This window comes from Rhipicephalus sanguineus, chromosome 6 (genome assembly GCF_013339695.2).
Source record: "Rhipicephalus sanguineus isolate Rsan-2018 chromosome 6, BIME_Rsan_1.4, whole genome shotgun sequence".
In the NCBI taxonomy this organism is placed as follows: Eukaryota; Metazoa; Arthropoda; class Arachnida; order Ixodida; family Ixodidae; genus Rhipicephalus; species Rhipicephalus sanguineus.
In genome coordinates this window covers 118,810,169-118,826,658 of record NC_051181.1, presented here as the reverse complement: position 1 = coordinate 118,826,658, position 16,490 = coordinate 118,810,169, and the positions used below count along the sequence as shown (strand labels likewise).

Sequence of the window (16,490 nt, the reverse complement as noted above, 5' to 3'; positions counted from 1 at the left end):
TTCACACACGCTTTGTAAGTGATAACAACTGTCCGTTTAATGTAAGTCTCGTAGGAAGTAAAGAAAGATTTATTCGCGATTCTCGGACGAAATCGAACTGCTACTCAGTAACGTGCGTTGGCGTAGTCAAGAGGGTGGGGGTGGGGGGTGGGGGTTCTCTGCCCCCCCCCCTTCCGAAATTTTTCAATTTTGCATGTGTAGCCTATATACCAGTACAATACAAACAGACGCGCGAACATACATATAGGTTGGTCGTACTCCTCCCTCCCTCCTCCCCCCTGCCCCTCCACCGAAAAAAAGTTTCTGGCTACGCCCCTGGCAACGTGCATGCGTTTACTCTCGCCATCGCCATGTCGTTAAGAGGGGGGGGGGGGTTCGTTTTAATTAAGCGGAGTAAGATCATTGCCAAAGCCTTCTTGTGTTTGAGTATACTCGAAATCTAGCCAGGCTTCATTGAGGCGCTTTGCTCAGACTCACAATAAGCCAGTTGTTGTCAAGGTTGCGCACAACAAAGGAAGGACATGCTTGCGCAATCCTATAGTTGAGACCGGCTGTTTGCTGGCGGTCAGCCTGAGCACCGCGGTTACAACCGCGCCTCGGCCAAGGTCTTCGACAATCTCCAACGTGCGGGAGCCGGTGGCAACGTGGTGGACTCGCCTGCACGCTCCGGAGCCGCGAGGGGCATGGAAACAACAAGCACCCTTTGCCGCGCGACATTTCTGGCTTCGATAACGCGTTCCGCGCCGCGTGCTTGATGTCGCTGCCTCTCAGCGGCAGCTGCCATGGTGACACGCGGTACAAAGATGACGCCGACCATTTCTCTTACGTCATACAAGCCTCGGCGCCCGGGGTTGCCGTTACCACCTGCGGCGATTCACGCGCAAGCGCGAAGGAGTTCGGGGAAGCACGTTTCGAATCTCGCAGTTCTCTCCTCCCGTACGTTGTGTTTTTCTCTTCCCGATAACTTCCCACAACAGCCCCTTCCCCAACTCCCCTTTCCCCTCTTTTTCTTTCTCCATAACACCACCCAAGGAGGCTCGACAATAGGACCTTATGGGCATGCTAATCTCCCATAGTGGACGTGCATCGGTACTGCACATATCACGGCGACCCATGTCTGTTCCTCGGCCCTTCAAAATACTGGTATCATATCACGAAAGTGTTCTGTATAGATTTTTTTATTCTAAAAAAAAACAAAAACAAAAAGAAACACAGAGTTTCATTGTACACAATCGTTCTTCAGTACCTTTCACCAGCGGTTGCACTGCAGAATGTTAGAGCGAATCAAGGCTTTTGAACTTGTTCCCTGTATCGTATTCATCACACAGAAATAAACATTATGTTGTAATATATATAGAAATGTGACATCTACGTCTCTTCTTTGCGTCGTTAGCTATGCAAGTAGTAATTAAAACCATTGTCATCGCGATTATCCGCAAATCGAAGTCCCACACAGAGTAACACCACTATGTTGCACTCAATTAATAATTGGTACGGGCACTGCGATCTGATTAACATTCCGTTATAAATGGGCGATGGTTTTGTGAGAGACCTTAGGAACATCTCCGTATATTTTTTGCAATTACTCGTATTAAGATATCCGTTTGTCTATGCCATTTCTCGATTGGGAGTGTCATTGGCTGTTGCGTGCGCAATTATTTGCTTAAGGCATTTTTTGGAACATCTTGCCTATCACACCATCATCCACCTATGCGCAGGTTAAGCGCTCAAAAGCGTGCCTCAGTTATCTGGTCAGGCACGTACACAAAGGGGGGGGGGGACAGCCCCCCCCTCCTGATGTTCTGTTCGAAGGGGATGTTTTACCGAGAATAAATAATGAAAATCGGTGTTTTTCTAAAATAGTGAAGACCATCATCAAGCCCCCCCCCCCCAAAAAAAAAAAAAAATCCTGGCTACTACGGGCCAGCACCTGATTAGCACATAATGTGTATACATTTATTTTTCAGTTCGTGTATTCATGTAGAATAGGCGTATATAATTCTTGCAGCGTCTACAAAGATATATAATGGCAGTCTTTATTCATGTGTTTGTATGTCATATCGAAAGTGCGGTCCTCTTGCTTCTAAACTAGCATCTACAACGGATCGACACTTTCGAAAGTCATAGAAACGGTAACTGGGCAGATCGTCGACAGACACGAACACGGCCTACTGATGATATTTTTGGTTGACGCTTCGAAGCTTTACATCTTTAAATAAAGTTCTCCGTACCGTACCGTACCGGTCATTGTACTCGAGCCTCCGCATTTAATATGACGATTACTCCCTGCGTCAACACGAACTTTATGAATGTTTGTCATAATTTGTCATAATGTTCCTTGCAACTTACGTTGCGACAAAAACGAAAAAGAGAAGTACTCCGTCTGAAGATTTGATTTCGATGACCATTATTTAATATGTGAAACTTAAGCAAAATGGTTATTATAGCAAGTGCGCGGCTTCAGCCCGTATATTTCGACGACGGTCCATAAAAGGGCACTGGAACCGTTTTGCTGTATTTGACGCTCGTATCCTACGTTCTCACAGAACTTAGCCTACTTTAAAGTGTATACGTCACGCATAAGCACGTTCGCTTATGCGTGACGTGACAGGCGTTGCCCTTCGAGCATGACGCGGAACACGTGTTAGACGGGAAATACATCTGCCAGAGCTCAAATACTACAGAAAGTGAAATGAAGAGATTGAGGTTTGGCACCCTCCTTTAACTGCAGTGAAAAACAGCTTCGACAGACCTACTTCCCTGTTACAACTTCGCATGTATAAACGGAAAAACAAACTTCCATTTCGATGTCTTTGTTTTGCTTTTATTCCGTGCAGGAGACGTCTGAGAAGCAACGCGATCGCTTCTTATGTATAAACAATCGTAGTAAAAAAAAATGCGCTTTCCCAGCTTCGAGTAGTTTCCGTTTTCCCCCTTCTGTTTCCACTCACCGTGAACACTTTTGAAGGTGTTTCGTTTCGAATGTGCGAAGGAAGTGGGGTTGTAGAAAGTGCCTCCGGTGTGTCCTTACACCCGCTTCCAAACTCACCTTTTCTCGGGTGACAGCCGCGGTGACCCGAATCCGGTCGCCCCGTGTGTCTACTGAGCTCTTCGTCGAAACGACCGCCAATCACGGCCTCCTCTGGAGAGCCACCGACTCTCCTCCTCACCCCCCAACCCTCCGCTTTCTTCCTCGAGCAAAGTGGAAGACCTGGGCAGAGACCGGGAGGCGACCAGCTTATACTAGACGGCGTCTTCTCTCGCTGACGTCGTCATTCGCCACACGGGGTCTTCGCTGGACCCGTGCTCGCCGTCGCTTATAAGCATCGCGCCGACCGATAGCGCGTTCTTTTTGACGTCCCGTCCCGTGCCTGCCTTGCCTACCTGACTGACCAGCTGAGCAAACAGCGCTCGTCAAACCATGTGTCGACAGGTAGGACTCATCGACACTTGTTTTGCGAAGTCCTTGTCACTTCTATGTTACTGTGTCATTCCCGCCGATAGTTTTATTTTTTTATGTTTGGTAAATTTTAGTTGACTGAATGTACGGATAATCGACGCCGCTCGGTTTTTGTTGCCTAGAAGGATGACAGTTTATGTGTTTCATATCGAAATTTTCGTGGACACTTCCTCGACACTTATAAAGTGGCGTACACGAACAGTTATTTGCAACGCATAGGGCGTACCACTACTTCCTACTGCGATAACTACGGCAGCTTATAGACAGTAGAACACATATTACTTGAAGGCCCCGCATACCGCGACGAGACACAACTTTTTGAACGACAAATATACGGTGATTTGCCGCGATCCGTTAACGTTACGCAGCATATTAGGTTCAGTACCCGGCTCTTCAAAATAGCAGCGGGTTTTAGAGTTATTACTTAATTACCTCTCAGAAATTGACCTGATCGGAAAGCTCTATTAATTCACTATTTCATGTAGAAAAGCCTAAACTTACCTGACATCCTAGTTGTCAATATTAGTATCAGGTTCAATTGCGCATTTCCTTTTTTATATTGTTTATTTTTTTAATTATTTTTCCTCTCTTCTGGAATCTTTTGATCCCATTCCCCAGCCCTACTGAGTAGCATCCAGCGGTTATATTCGCGCCGCAAAAATTCTAGTTTTTTTAATAAAGAGTCTTTCTAAGTCGCAGCAGCCTCGTCATGATGGAGAACAACCTGTTATGAACTTGACCTCACAGGGCCAAGCCTCGAACGGTATTGAATTGTAACATAATTCGCTTATTTTGTTTTTTCTTACACGTTTCTATGCGGTGTTATGTCGAAAAGCACCTCTTGAATAACGGTCATCTTTATTTCACATTGTAATGTAAAACTCGGATATTAAATGTTGATCGATTTCGTACGTCCGAACGGCATGTAATATGCACACAGACTACCTCAGCATGTGAAGCTAGACATTTATTCTTTTGCTCTGTATAAGCTCAACTTAAACTCGAATTCAAGAACACAATACGCGGCACTACGAGCTGGCACGCTGTGCGACTATCTCTGAATACCAGAACGAACGGTATGCTCGAAACGGTATGCTTCAACATGCTCGACATGAACAGTGTACTGTTTCGGTGTGTTGAATCTATCATTCACTCCACTCGCTTCACTGTGAGCTGATGCAAGCGTATTAATACACGAAGAATTATCTTTCATTCTGACATCTGTTTACAGCAAGAAGAGCAAACGTTATTAAATGGCGCACTATGAAATTGCGCCATTCAGGCCTCGCTGAGATCGACTCACACACCTCCTTGGTCCAAGGAGGTTAAACCTCCTTGCCTTGGTCTCACATCATGTTCGTAATGTAACTAAGTATGCTACGGGTACAGGTCCATCATTACTCATCAAAACCTCTTGAGCCTGTTCAGTGTCATGACTGAAAGCAAAGGGTATTGAGCAGTGTAAGCCAGACAGCTCTCTCATCATTTTTCTTGTTCGTAAACTTTTTATTCTCCTTTCGCGCATTTCACCTAGCTTTTATTGAAGCTACACTTAAGCGTGGCATCCTCGCCAAAGGAAATGTATGGTTGCCAGTGAACGTGGCAGCAACCGTCACGCAGCAAAGTGTACAACAATTGTTGGGGTTTTACGTCCCAAAAGCACGATATGATGATGAGAGACGCCGTTGTGGGCGTTTGCCTAAATCCAGCACACGGGTCTCTAGCAGTGCGCTTACATCAGTCGGCTTAGCAGACTAGCACCATAACCATTAGACCACTGTGGCGAGTGCAACACAGTGTAATTTGGTGTTCAAGGCCCTGTGAACAGGGATGCTTAAGAGAGAGATGTAGAGAAACAAAGGGGGGATGCAAGGTCGTTGACGAAGGATGGCACAGGTTGGCTACCCTACAATTCAAAGGGGGGATAGGAAATAATAGAATGTATGACAAAAAAAAGAAGGATAAGAATAACAAAGGGACACACAGAACACGCGCTAACAGTTCTCAGGTGTTCCTAAAATCCAGTCGACTTCAGTAAGCCCGTTAGGGCTTTTGAAGACCTTGTGCATGTAAGAAATGTCCCGGGATCGTTGCCTCTGAAAGTGGTCTGTCATCAATGCGTTTAGCCTCTCGAGGACATCGTTGAGTTTCGAAGGATGATCAGTGGCAGGAACGCTCAAGTTTCTCTTTGCTGTAGGGAGGAGAAAAAAAAAAGGTTATAAAAAGAAAGGCGAACGCGCTGAGCGTTGAAGACGCCGTGAAGCCTACCAGAATTTTAATTTTTGGTGTCATCCGCGGTGGTGGAGGGGCTTCGCGGTTTTCCCTGCATCCGTGTGAACGCTGGCGAGCCGGCCGCTGATTCGACGCGGCTTCTGACGGCGCCAGGTGCGGCGCGCCCATGCCGAGCTCGGAATAGCAGCGGAACGTTCGCACGGGACACTTTTGCGAAAGCTCGCTTCACTGCCCACGGCTCTGAGAGCTTGTGGCCTGCCTGGTTGAGCGCCGTACATCGGTTGAGTTGAGAGCGAAGGGTGACGCTGGTGATGGAGAGAGAGAAAGAGAGAGAGGGGGAGGAGGTTGCTTACAGAGGGGGGACCTCTCGTCTGTGCTCCTTCCTCGTTTTCACACTGTTTTTTTTTTTTTTCAACGCGGTGTTTTGCAAATGTGGTTAGTAGCCGTCACATCCGTGGTCTCTCCTGATGTGTTTATCTGAGGGTGGTTGCTTCTCCTGACGGTCGAAGTAGGACGTCCTGCTAGTTGGGACGACCACGCCCCGGTTTAAGTGTACGTCCTCTCGTCGTTGACTTCTATCCGGTGCGTACGTCGATTTAAACGTGTGTGGAACGGTAAGAGCGTAAGAAGAAGGACGCGACCTGGGACACATGAGTACGGTCTACACAGTGGTCGCATCGCGACTCACGCTTGCGTGACGTTATACCGGGTGTTTTCGAGTGAGAGCCCCATATAAGGTGGGTCTCTGTATACACGGAACCCTTATTTTGCGGACGTCGCTGGAGCTCAGTCTACTGGGGAGCCACGCGGAACTTCCCGTTTCTGTTTTCCATGCCGCCGTTTCGGAGGCAGTTTCACTTCCTTTGGAGCGAATACATGAATACGATCCCCATCTTTAAGCACTCACTCGGCGCTTACGGCACGCAGTGTTAAAGATGCGCGTCGATTTGCCTGAAACTGCGGCCCGCTTGAATGCGGACACGGCTGTGCATTCATTACGCGCTCGAGCAACGTTACACGTTTTTCGTTAGTGATCCGCGCGTAAGTTTTGGTTGATTGATGTTTTAATAAAATGTCGACCCGAAGAACACGGCATGGGAAAGCAAGAAGCAGCAACACTCCGAAGAAAACGGACACAGGCTATTTCTGTTTGTCAGAATTGGCATGAAAATGAGTTCAATAATTCTTCGTGAAGAAAGTTCCAGTCATGTTTCGGTTCTTCTCTCATAGACTCTCATAGACTGGAGGAAGACTGGTGGGCTAGCGAGGTGTTACGCAGCATCAGGTAGCACGCGCTGTTGGGGTACGGAAATGGAACAAGTCCCGCCACACACGTAGCGTGGGTACAAGCACACTACGGTATGGATTGTGCGGGCGCTAAAGAAGCTGTTCAGCTAACCAATCCGCCCGTAGGCACTGAATGCGAAATGATGGTTACCTACGCACACGAGAGAATACTTGAACATCCTCTTATTAGCAGTTTACTTGGTCATTAAAATTCAGTAATTTCCTTATTTCCCATCAAAATTCGAATGGTGTCCTCACTGTGCATAGTAGCAATGTACAATACTAGCTCGGCTTATAATGTATTTGCGCAACAAATTAGAACTCACTGGCTGTGACACCAATCATGTCCTCTCATATTATACTAACGGGCTGGCTCCAATGCTTGTATCATAGTTTGTACTCATGTGAGCTGTACTAGAGATTAGATGCAGAGAGGCAAAGCAGGAAAGTTAACCAAGAGAAGACACACGCGGTCAGTTTGTTGTTCTGCACTAGTGGAGTGGGAAAAATGTAGAACATATGTAGGATAGAAAAGGCAATTACTTATTGATGCTGTTTGCATAGGATACCTTAGTAAAAAATGCGTAGCAATTTCACGAAGTTTTACACGCCAGAAACTCATGATTTGAGGCGCGCTGTAGTAAAAGCTGCTGTATCACTGCTAACCACCCGGCGAGGCTTTTAACATGCACCTCAAGCTAGGGCGTACTACCGCTGTTGAATTAAACCCACATCGAGATGTGGCCTCCACAGCCACATTACCGGGATCGAGCGCACGTGTTCGCGGCGCAACGGCATATCCACGCCTGTGGTGAGCTTAACATATTGATTTTATCTTGCACGTACCCTCGATATAAAGTTTTACGGACGAATAATCATGGTAAATCGGACGATGTCACGCAGGTCTCCTGGACGTTATGGGCACTTTTGGCTGCCACACTACTGCTACAACCAGACGCATGTTTAGCGTCTCCCCAGTCCGAGTCTATATTGCGGGCAATGGCGGCAGCGGCGAAGCCCAACAAAGACTACAGCCTAAACATAGACGACGCCTACGCTTCTCCCGCAACCATGGAGAAGTACATGAACTCTTACAGCTTCCCTGGACCAGTGGACTACATGTCCGCCGCCGCCATGTCTCCAGACGGCGGGGCTATCGACTTCTATCCGACAATGACATCTGGTTCCGTCTTCGACAACTTCGCCTTCAGTCCAACGATCAAGCTCGACGAACTGGCTGCGTACCAGGAGCCAAGAGGTCACATGTTCAAGGAGTCTAGTCGCGACAAGGGGAAGAAAGTATGGAGGCTCAAGGGAGTCGCCGATGACGACGATGACGCCGTATTCGACGAGGAAGGAACTAGACCTTCGACCACAAAGAATGGCGGAAAACATGAGGAGTGGAGACGACCGGACTCGAAGCGGAACTCGGAAGAATCCCGCTCCGTCGAAGAGCAGGGGGCGGCGGCGGCACCTGGCCGCAGGAGAAGACCGAACGGAAATTCCGGGTCGTACTTCAGGGGCGTTCCCGAACAGGACGAAGACAGTTCGGAGGAAGAAGGAGGAGACGACGCGCCGCGAGAAGACGAGAGGGCCGGGACGTCTCCGGCGACGTCTCTTAGCGGCCGCGACGAGATCGCCTACTCGCGGGGCAACAGCAGGCGTCCTTTCGTTCGCGTAAAGAACAGCGGAGCGCTCACCAGCGAAGAAGTATCGTCCTCGGAAGAAGGACAAAGGGCTGCTGCGATGCCTCTGAGAAACTACGACACTGGCCCTAGGGGCAACGGAGACGTGCGCGGGTCTACGACGACGGCAAATCAGAGGTTCGAGAACGGGCGAAGAAGGAACGTCGGCAATGGTGGCTACGGAAACAGCGGCGAGCTACCTTCGTTCGTAGCCGAGACTAGCGGCAGTAGGGCCGAAGGAGCCGCCAGGGTTCGAGGCGCCGCGAACGGCAACGACAACGACGACGTCAGGGACGTCAGGTACAACTCGTACAACGGTAACAACATCGACGACAGCGCCCTGCGGACGGCCAGCGGCGCAATGCTACGAGATAACTTGGCGGCGACGCTCACGACGACAACGACGACGTCGACGACAGCAAGGCCAGACATTGAGAACGGACTGATATTGCTAAACGGAAACGGCCGGCTCGCTGCAGCACCGCAACAGCCAGAACGATCAGCGAAATCGAGGCGAAGGCCACCTCTGGCCTACACGCCGGGAAGCATGGAGTACCAGTCGGAGAATGATGACGAAGAGAGCAGTTCGAGGGACCAGGAGGAGACGACGACAAACGGCTACAGCACGACAACGACCCCGGAACCGTTCAGTTATTCGTCCGAGGAAGAGGCCGCGCCACCGCGACAGGAGAGTAGGTTCTCCGCCGAAGAGAGGATTCATGCGATGAAGAGGCCAACGCAGACCGCGGCGGCAAGGATGCGGAGGCCTGTTACTGGTGAGCTTGGAGCCGCCGCGGCCACGACGCCCTTGACCAACGGTAGAAGCTCTGCGACGGCGAACGCACAGCGTAACGTCAACAACGGCAGGAAGCGTGGTGGCTACGCCGCGCCCGCACAAATGCCGGCACAAATGCCCGCACAGCCACCCGCTCTTCCTCCGGCGTCTTCACTCGTGTTCCTGTCCCGGGACCCGACGCCTTCTGCGGACCAGAAAGCCGCTGCCACGGCGACGACAGGCGCCGATCAGAGGCCAGCGGCCACGACTGGCGCCGGCGGGAGGCCAAGGACGCTGTTCCATCAGCAGGTGAGATTTAAAACCGAATGAGAAAATAGAAGTATAATAGCATAGCTCAAGTTTAGTTAGAAATAAGAGAACGTACAGCATTATTAAAACATATGTAAGTCCCGAAGTTCAAGAAACGCTGGAAGAAGTCCTCACTAAATGTAAGCTGTAATAACGTTGTAAGTGCAGCTTGTGTTCACCTACAATGTCTGCTAATTAACTTCGAAAATTTTGTCTCTATCATTAGGACAAACTTTATTAGGAACGAAGTAACTTCGAAGCAATTCAAAGACACAGACATGCATATACTTCCTCGCAAAAACTCCACAAACACCAAATACGTTCTCGGTTTAACCAGTATGCATGGTCGGCTCTTATTTCGATATACATGCCCCATACCCTCGTCTTCGCATACCGCTAGAGTTATGAAAGCTTTTACCGTTTCCAATCTCTCTTAATCAGCGAGAAGCCTCTGGAGACTCACGATGTTATTCTGTTAATTTCATGCAGTTCTTGGGGTGAACATCATTCAGTTCTTTACATGCGATATGCGTGTAAATGCGATGGTTGAATTCTGTCTGAGATCCTCGTAGCTGTTACTTAAAATGGGTGGTAGATGCACAGAAAGACATTGTTTGGAAATAGAAAAAAAAATTATGAGTTTTACCTGATGCCTTCTGTACGAAAGTTAACTTATTTGCTAGTGTAACACTAGCGTTGGCTAATGTTGCCTGTTGGCAGATTTTAGCTAGTTCTAGCTACTGTTGTCTGTCAAGGCCTCTGAAAGTAATTAGGCGCAATTAAATACAATACTAACGCGTTGCTCTAGAATTTGCCGCGCATCGTCACTGAATTGCTTGTTTTCACGCTTTCCTGCCCGACACTGCTCTCGAAAGTAACGCTCGAGCATGTAATCTCATCGTGCCGCGGCCGCGGTGGTTTCGATGGTAGCGAGACGCGAGGGTACGGCTTGTAACAGGGTAAGGCCAGTCAACGTTGACGACCAGAGGCGTTTGCCGTGAAACGCTTCGATGCTCGAAGGCGCTGCGTTCTTCGCAACGAAGCGCGCGGTCTTGCGTCGAAACTAAGTCGTCCGTGCGGGTTGTCGTCACCGCGGACAACGTCTCGCTTCGGTGTTTGTGAATTCGTGAAGGCAACAAAGCCCGCAGCTCTCTACGAGCCTCAGTGTACATAGACAGACTGTGTAGTGAGACGTTTGCGGAACCAACGCGCCAGTGATCTTCAATGGGCACGTGTTTGTCGGAACGGTGGAATTCTTTCCGCGACGCTCTTTGTCACTGCGCTTACTGAGAGGAAGTTCCGGTCGTCCAGCAAAGTCATTGTTTTCTTCCGGTTCATTATCTTCCACGAGTCGGAACATTAGCCATAAGGTGTACGATAACGTGAACATCACCTTTTTGTTGGCTATCACAGCACCTGTTATATTTTAGTGGTCGCTAAAAACTTTTTTTCCTGCCTCACGCCACGTATAGCTAGCGTCTTGATAGTGACGAGCTTCGAGTTAATGTTAGTTGATGATCATTTGACAAAAATATGCCAAAATATGTCTTTAAACAGCTTTAAGTTGTTTCGTGATTGATGACCTGGCATGACGGAAGCGATTAATTGTAAACAAAAGCCCCTGTTCTCTTGGCTTTATTTTGTAGTCCTGGTAGCTCCATGTAAGTGTTTGTAAGCGAAATTTCGAATACCCGCTGCTTTCAATTCCAAGGTACAGCACACCTTCGAACACAGTAGCAGCGTGTGTGCAACATGCACACTTTCACATATTTTTCCCATTACATCTGTGTACATTATATTTTCTTTATTTGACATGCTAACTCATTTACGGCTTTTCCGTCACAGTGAAGAGAAATTAAGATTTGACGCAATATCAGATGCGTCGTTACCCAGTACTCTGCACACGTAAATGTGCGAGCATCAGCCGTAGGTTTTCTGTTGACTTCTTCGAGTAGGCGAGTATACACTGAGGTCACAACAGTCATAAAGTCGAAGCAAACTTAATTGGCCACAATCGGTAGATTTGCATCCCCCCAACCTCGTACCTGGGATGCATTGTCTGTGAAGTGTAGAAATCCCGAGTTGTGTGCTTGGGAGAATCGGTTGCACAGTCAGCGTGAAACATTTAGGTACCACAAGAGACAAGAAAAAGCTAAATATTCCAGCTACTTCGGCACGCAGCCTTCACTTTAGATTTTCGGCCTGTTCTAAAACGCGCTAACAGCATGTACTGAGCAGTTCGATCGAATGTAGTCACAACCTGCGGGGAAATTGAGTTTCTTCAGACTTATAGTGGTGTATAATCTTTTGACGCCGACTGTACATACCTGGAAGGCCGACAACGCATAATGGCCGTGAATAAGAAAGAACTGTATACATGTAGCTCCAGAGCTGTGAAATTGCTTTTTCTGGCTTATTATGCGTTGTTGTCTATCCATATATGCGTGTTCATAATAGAAGCTGTAATCTTCGCCTAGCCCCATCTTACATGACCTTGATTTCATTCGCTTTCCTTCCTCCGGAAACGCAGGGATTCCAAGGACCGTACTCGTACCGCTTCGGCTTCGACACGGCCGACCCTTACAACCCGCAGACTCGCTACGAGGAGAAGGACGCCGACGGCCGCGTCCGAGGATCCTACAGCTACCTGGACCCTAAGGGTCGCCTGCAAGTGGTACGCTACGAGGCGGACCAACAAGGAGGCTTCAGAGTCAAAGGGAGCTTCGGACAGTTCCCGGGGGACACGAAACCCTAGACTCCTGATGCCCTCTGCGACGTATAGATACCATGGGCGCGTTGTCGAAGGCGCCGCACTGATATAAGGGAGTGTCGTACTCGGATAGGGAACGTCACGAAACGTTGTGCCATCAGCTGATCGAGCTATGATGAAGCCTTCTGCTTGCAACTCTTTCAGTACGATAGGACAAGAGCGGCAAGAAGATTTATTCTTCGTTCTTTTGGTGGTGACGCTGGCTTGCGAAAGCCAGAAAGCCGGTTTGCACGGTGCACTGTGCTCTGTGGCTCTACTCTCATCACAACTTTGTGCCAGGAGCAAAGAAGGAAAACACGGTGTCACCGTGCGACGAATTCACTTTCGCGGACGTACGTGTTTTTTTTAATATTTGTTGTTGTTGTTTTAACATAACATATCATTGGAAAGGTATTAGCCTTCCCAGATTTATGAGCAAGAGTGAACGTAGAAGGAAGCGTGGTTTGCGAACCCTACGCGTTTCTTTTCGGCAGCATCTTTTATTTCACCCAGCACATGTCATCGTCGTAAGTTATGCTAACAAAATTGGTAGGTACACCATATACAAACTAGCAAACCTGCATGGTAACAATGCTCTGCGATGTGTTTTGCGTGCTGAACTGAACACGGCTACTACATAGTCACATATATAGTGCCATGCACAAAGTGATGTGCGTCGGAAGAGCTAGACGAACCAACGTAAGCTTGGCGTCCATTTTTGCTCGTAGCTCATATGCGTTTCCAGTAGGGATGCTTTCATTGACGAAATATAGCGCTTAGCACAGAAAAAAATTGACAGATATCGAGCAATCGATAGCATAGAAATCGACTTTCTTTGCAAATCCTCAGTCCTCTTCATTCCGAGCTATAGGTCAAGACCATCGGGAGTTTGATTGCGACTCATGGTTAGCATCTTTGTAGGAATTATCTAAGCACGGACACATATACCTGCAAGCACTGACACCCACTATAGGCTGGCGGTTTTTGCTGATAAGATATATATAGTTTTTCTAGTGGCTGCAAACGAATGGTTGCCTGTGCGACAGCCCACCGTGTCAGAAACATACATACACATAATATTTACACGTCTAGCTGTCTCGTTAAGGGAAATAAGACGTGCTAGCGGTCGACTATTTGTAAATCGACGAAAAAGAGGATGTGCAAACAAGTGAGAAGGAACGGATAGATGCGACACTTCGCCTCTCTTGAACAGGGAAACCACAGTGGCCTTAGGTGTAGCTTCGGTAGGCCATAAGAGCAGATCAAAGCATTGTTGCACTGAATGCTGTCACCACGAACACTATCATTCTGACTGTGAACTTTTTCTCTAAGAAAGAATGCAAGAACAGGCGAAAAGAAATGAAGAGCAAGAAGTGCACAATCTTCATTATTGCTTCGGTTGAAGAACTCTTTTCGTAGTCGTTTTCCTCATTATAACGATCAAGACACTGTCGAAGCAATGCAAGTGTACGTTTAGTATATCGACTTGTTTCGATCGGGCGCGGAAAGATATGTACATATTGGTCATCATAACCAAATCGGAACGTGCGAACATCGCATACTGTGCACCTTATATCCTTGTAATCTCTTCCGCCATTTTCTCTTTACTCCATGGCAAGGAAGTTAACTGCACTCAGACCAACACTACCTGATGCTTCATAGCCTGGTTGACTTGGTTGACTTGGCTGTCTTTACCCTAATCACTTCTTTCTGTCTCTCTCTTTTGTAAACGGCGTTACGTCACTGAAGGAGATCATGTGAAAAAGCATGCTCGGTTTTGTAAGTGCACTCTGGAGTGCGCTCGGTTTTATAAGTCCAACAGCTAGCCGATCTTCGCATATTGCGTAAGCTTACCGAGTAGACAGTATACGCGAAATGAAGACTAGAAAATACGCTGGCATGTTCTTTCTTTGCCCTAGGCAGCAGAGGAACTCCACTGTTCGCCTTTAAGTGACACAGTTAATCGTCTCAGCGTCCTTGTCGTTGGTGTGTTGTTGTACATGTATATTCTGCTTTGGCTGTGAAACGGACGTTGTTTTCTTACGTTCTACAGAACGACAGAACAGAGTCGTCAGTTATAGCTGGGGATCTTTGAGAATGTCAACACGGAATGCGAATGACCGTCGTCCTGTGCACTCGTCTATGATATCGTGTACGCTTATAATGTAGAGCAAGTGTACAGTGCTCATTGTGGCCGTGATCAAAAAGCACTAACCTTCGTACCAAGCAGTTGACGAAGAGGGCATAAGATTGAGATCATTGGTGACTGTCCCGACTGAGGGGCGTGTTAGGTATAAATGTGGTCGAACAAAGTAAGAGAACGGATAATTAAGGCAAATAATTTGTCCCGCGTTTCTCGCAAGACAAAGAGCGACTTATGGCCTCTCGTTGTTTCTTCACCCACATTTGCACGAAGCATGTCATTCGTACAAAATGGAACGGCAGCCTCCTAATGTAAATGAGGATTAAATGAGCAGAACCTCACTTCTATACAAGTGGAGCAGCGGTTGTTTTTTTTTTTCACATACGCCAAGCTTATGTCCCTATATTCTTCTGCTACACTGAAAAAAAAAACGATTATCTTCAGCGGTTTTATACGTAGTATCTCGTGCTCTTATGAAAGTACCAGACTGTTATCTCGTTGTTTCGTTGTCTTGGTTGTCGTGGACAATTGTTATCTACTTAACTTGTTTAACTTCCAAATAAGGTTACTATATGTTCAGATACTGTAAATTTAGAGTAACAGTACTTCCGTTACATATATCCTAGTTTGTCATTAGAATCGTAATTCCTCGAACTTTTAGTTTTTAAGAACAGTTTACCATTGACAGGCAGCTTTGAGTGACAACCTGTTCAACATCGTCATTGGCTGGCTATATCTAATCTCCTCTTGCCAAATGCTCCAGCGTAAGAGCGTCTTTTGTGAACACAAAAATGTTTTTACGTCGCAAGGCCAAATGGTCATGTCCTTGCTCTTGCATGAACTGCAATGCCACCGCAAGATACTCCATCTTGCACGCATTGGCGCGGTGTTCCAGAACTTCCACTTTAAGAGATGTGATCTCTCTCGCTAAACTTCACATGACCAACGCCTCCTCGAAAAAAAAAAATAGAGGGGGTAGACTTGGCGCCACCATTAGATGATTAGGGGGGCGACTGCCGTCACCTCCCTCCAACTCAACTCCCCCCTCCCCCCCCCCCCCTATGCGCACGCCTATGGTAGTAAGACTCTGAAGAAACATGAGACTCACTTCTTCCTCTTCTTCTTGCTTCGAGTTCTATGAGTATTTTATAGTATTGCAATACTCATTTAGGCTCGCGTTGGCCAGCTTAATTCACGTCAACGTATCGAATTTAGCCTCTATGCTGTGTGCATGTTTGTTGTTGTTGGTTCGTTCTTCAGCTACATTGTGATAGGCTGAGAAAGAACCAGTGTAATTATACGTAGAAAGTAGACTTGAGATGCAAACGCCGTTGTATACTATGTTTGCAACATGTAATGTGGTGAAATGTACGTTACTATATACGTAACAAAATGTAATCTACCGCGCGACACTCACCGTGATATTTTGAGATACGCTCGATGAGTTCGTAATTCAGATACGTTTCCTGGTAGTTGTTACTTAGGTTAGCTTTTGGAGTTTTACGTGATTGCCTGCTCATGATGCTTTAAGTTGGCTTTCCATAGTATTTGGTTTCTTATGCTTGCGCTGTACAATGTGGTGTGTAAGAAGGCAGAAGCAGGAAAACTGAGCACGAATGCTACCTTTGTCTTCGCACGATTTGCTGTGTAAAGTTTTGCGACGCGTGTGACCTATGTTTTACATTGAGCTTTTACTGCTCCATTGCACGTGTTTTACTAGTGATTCACATCTTTCCTCATGTTCATGCACCTAGCAAATACTTATCATTCCTTCTTTGTGCATTCTTTCCCGTAATCTTCATGCGTGAAATGTATCGAGAAGATTCCTGTTTGCACTGTTAATGGAATAC

The 16,490-nt window shown here is 47.3% G+C and overlaps 1 protein-coding gene across 1 annotated transcript; it reads left to right on the top strand.

The window, feature by feature from the left end:
• The first annotated feature begins 3,409 nt into the window (after positions 1 to 3,409).
• LOC119396263 (uncharacterized) lies at positions 3,410 to 12,646 on the top strand. Its single transcript, XM_037663399.2, has 3 exons — positions 3,410 to 3,433; positions 7,883 to 9,748; positions 12,279 to 12,646. The coding sequence occupies exons 1-3, from the start codon at positions 3,422 to 3,424 to the stop codon at positions 12,501 to 12,503; spliced, it is 2,103 nt and encodes a 700-aa protein (XP_037519327.1). The 5' UTR covers positions 3,410 to 3,421; the 3' UTR covers positions 12,504 to 12,646.
• Positions 12,647 to 16,490: the final 3,844 nt, after the last annotated feature.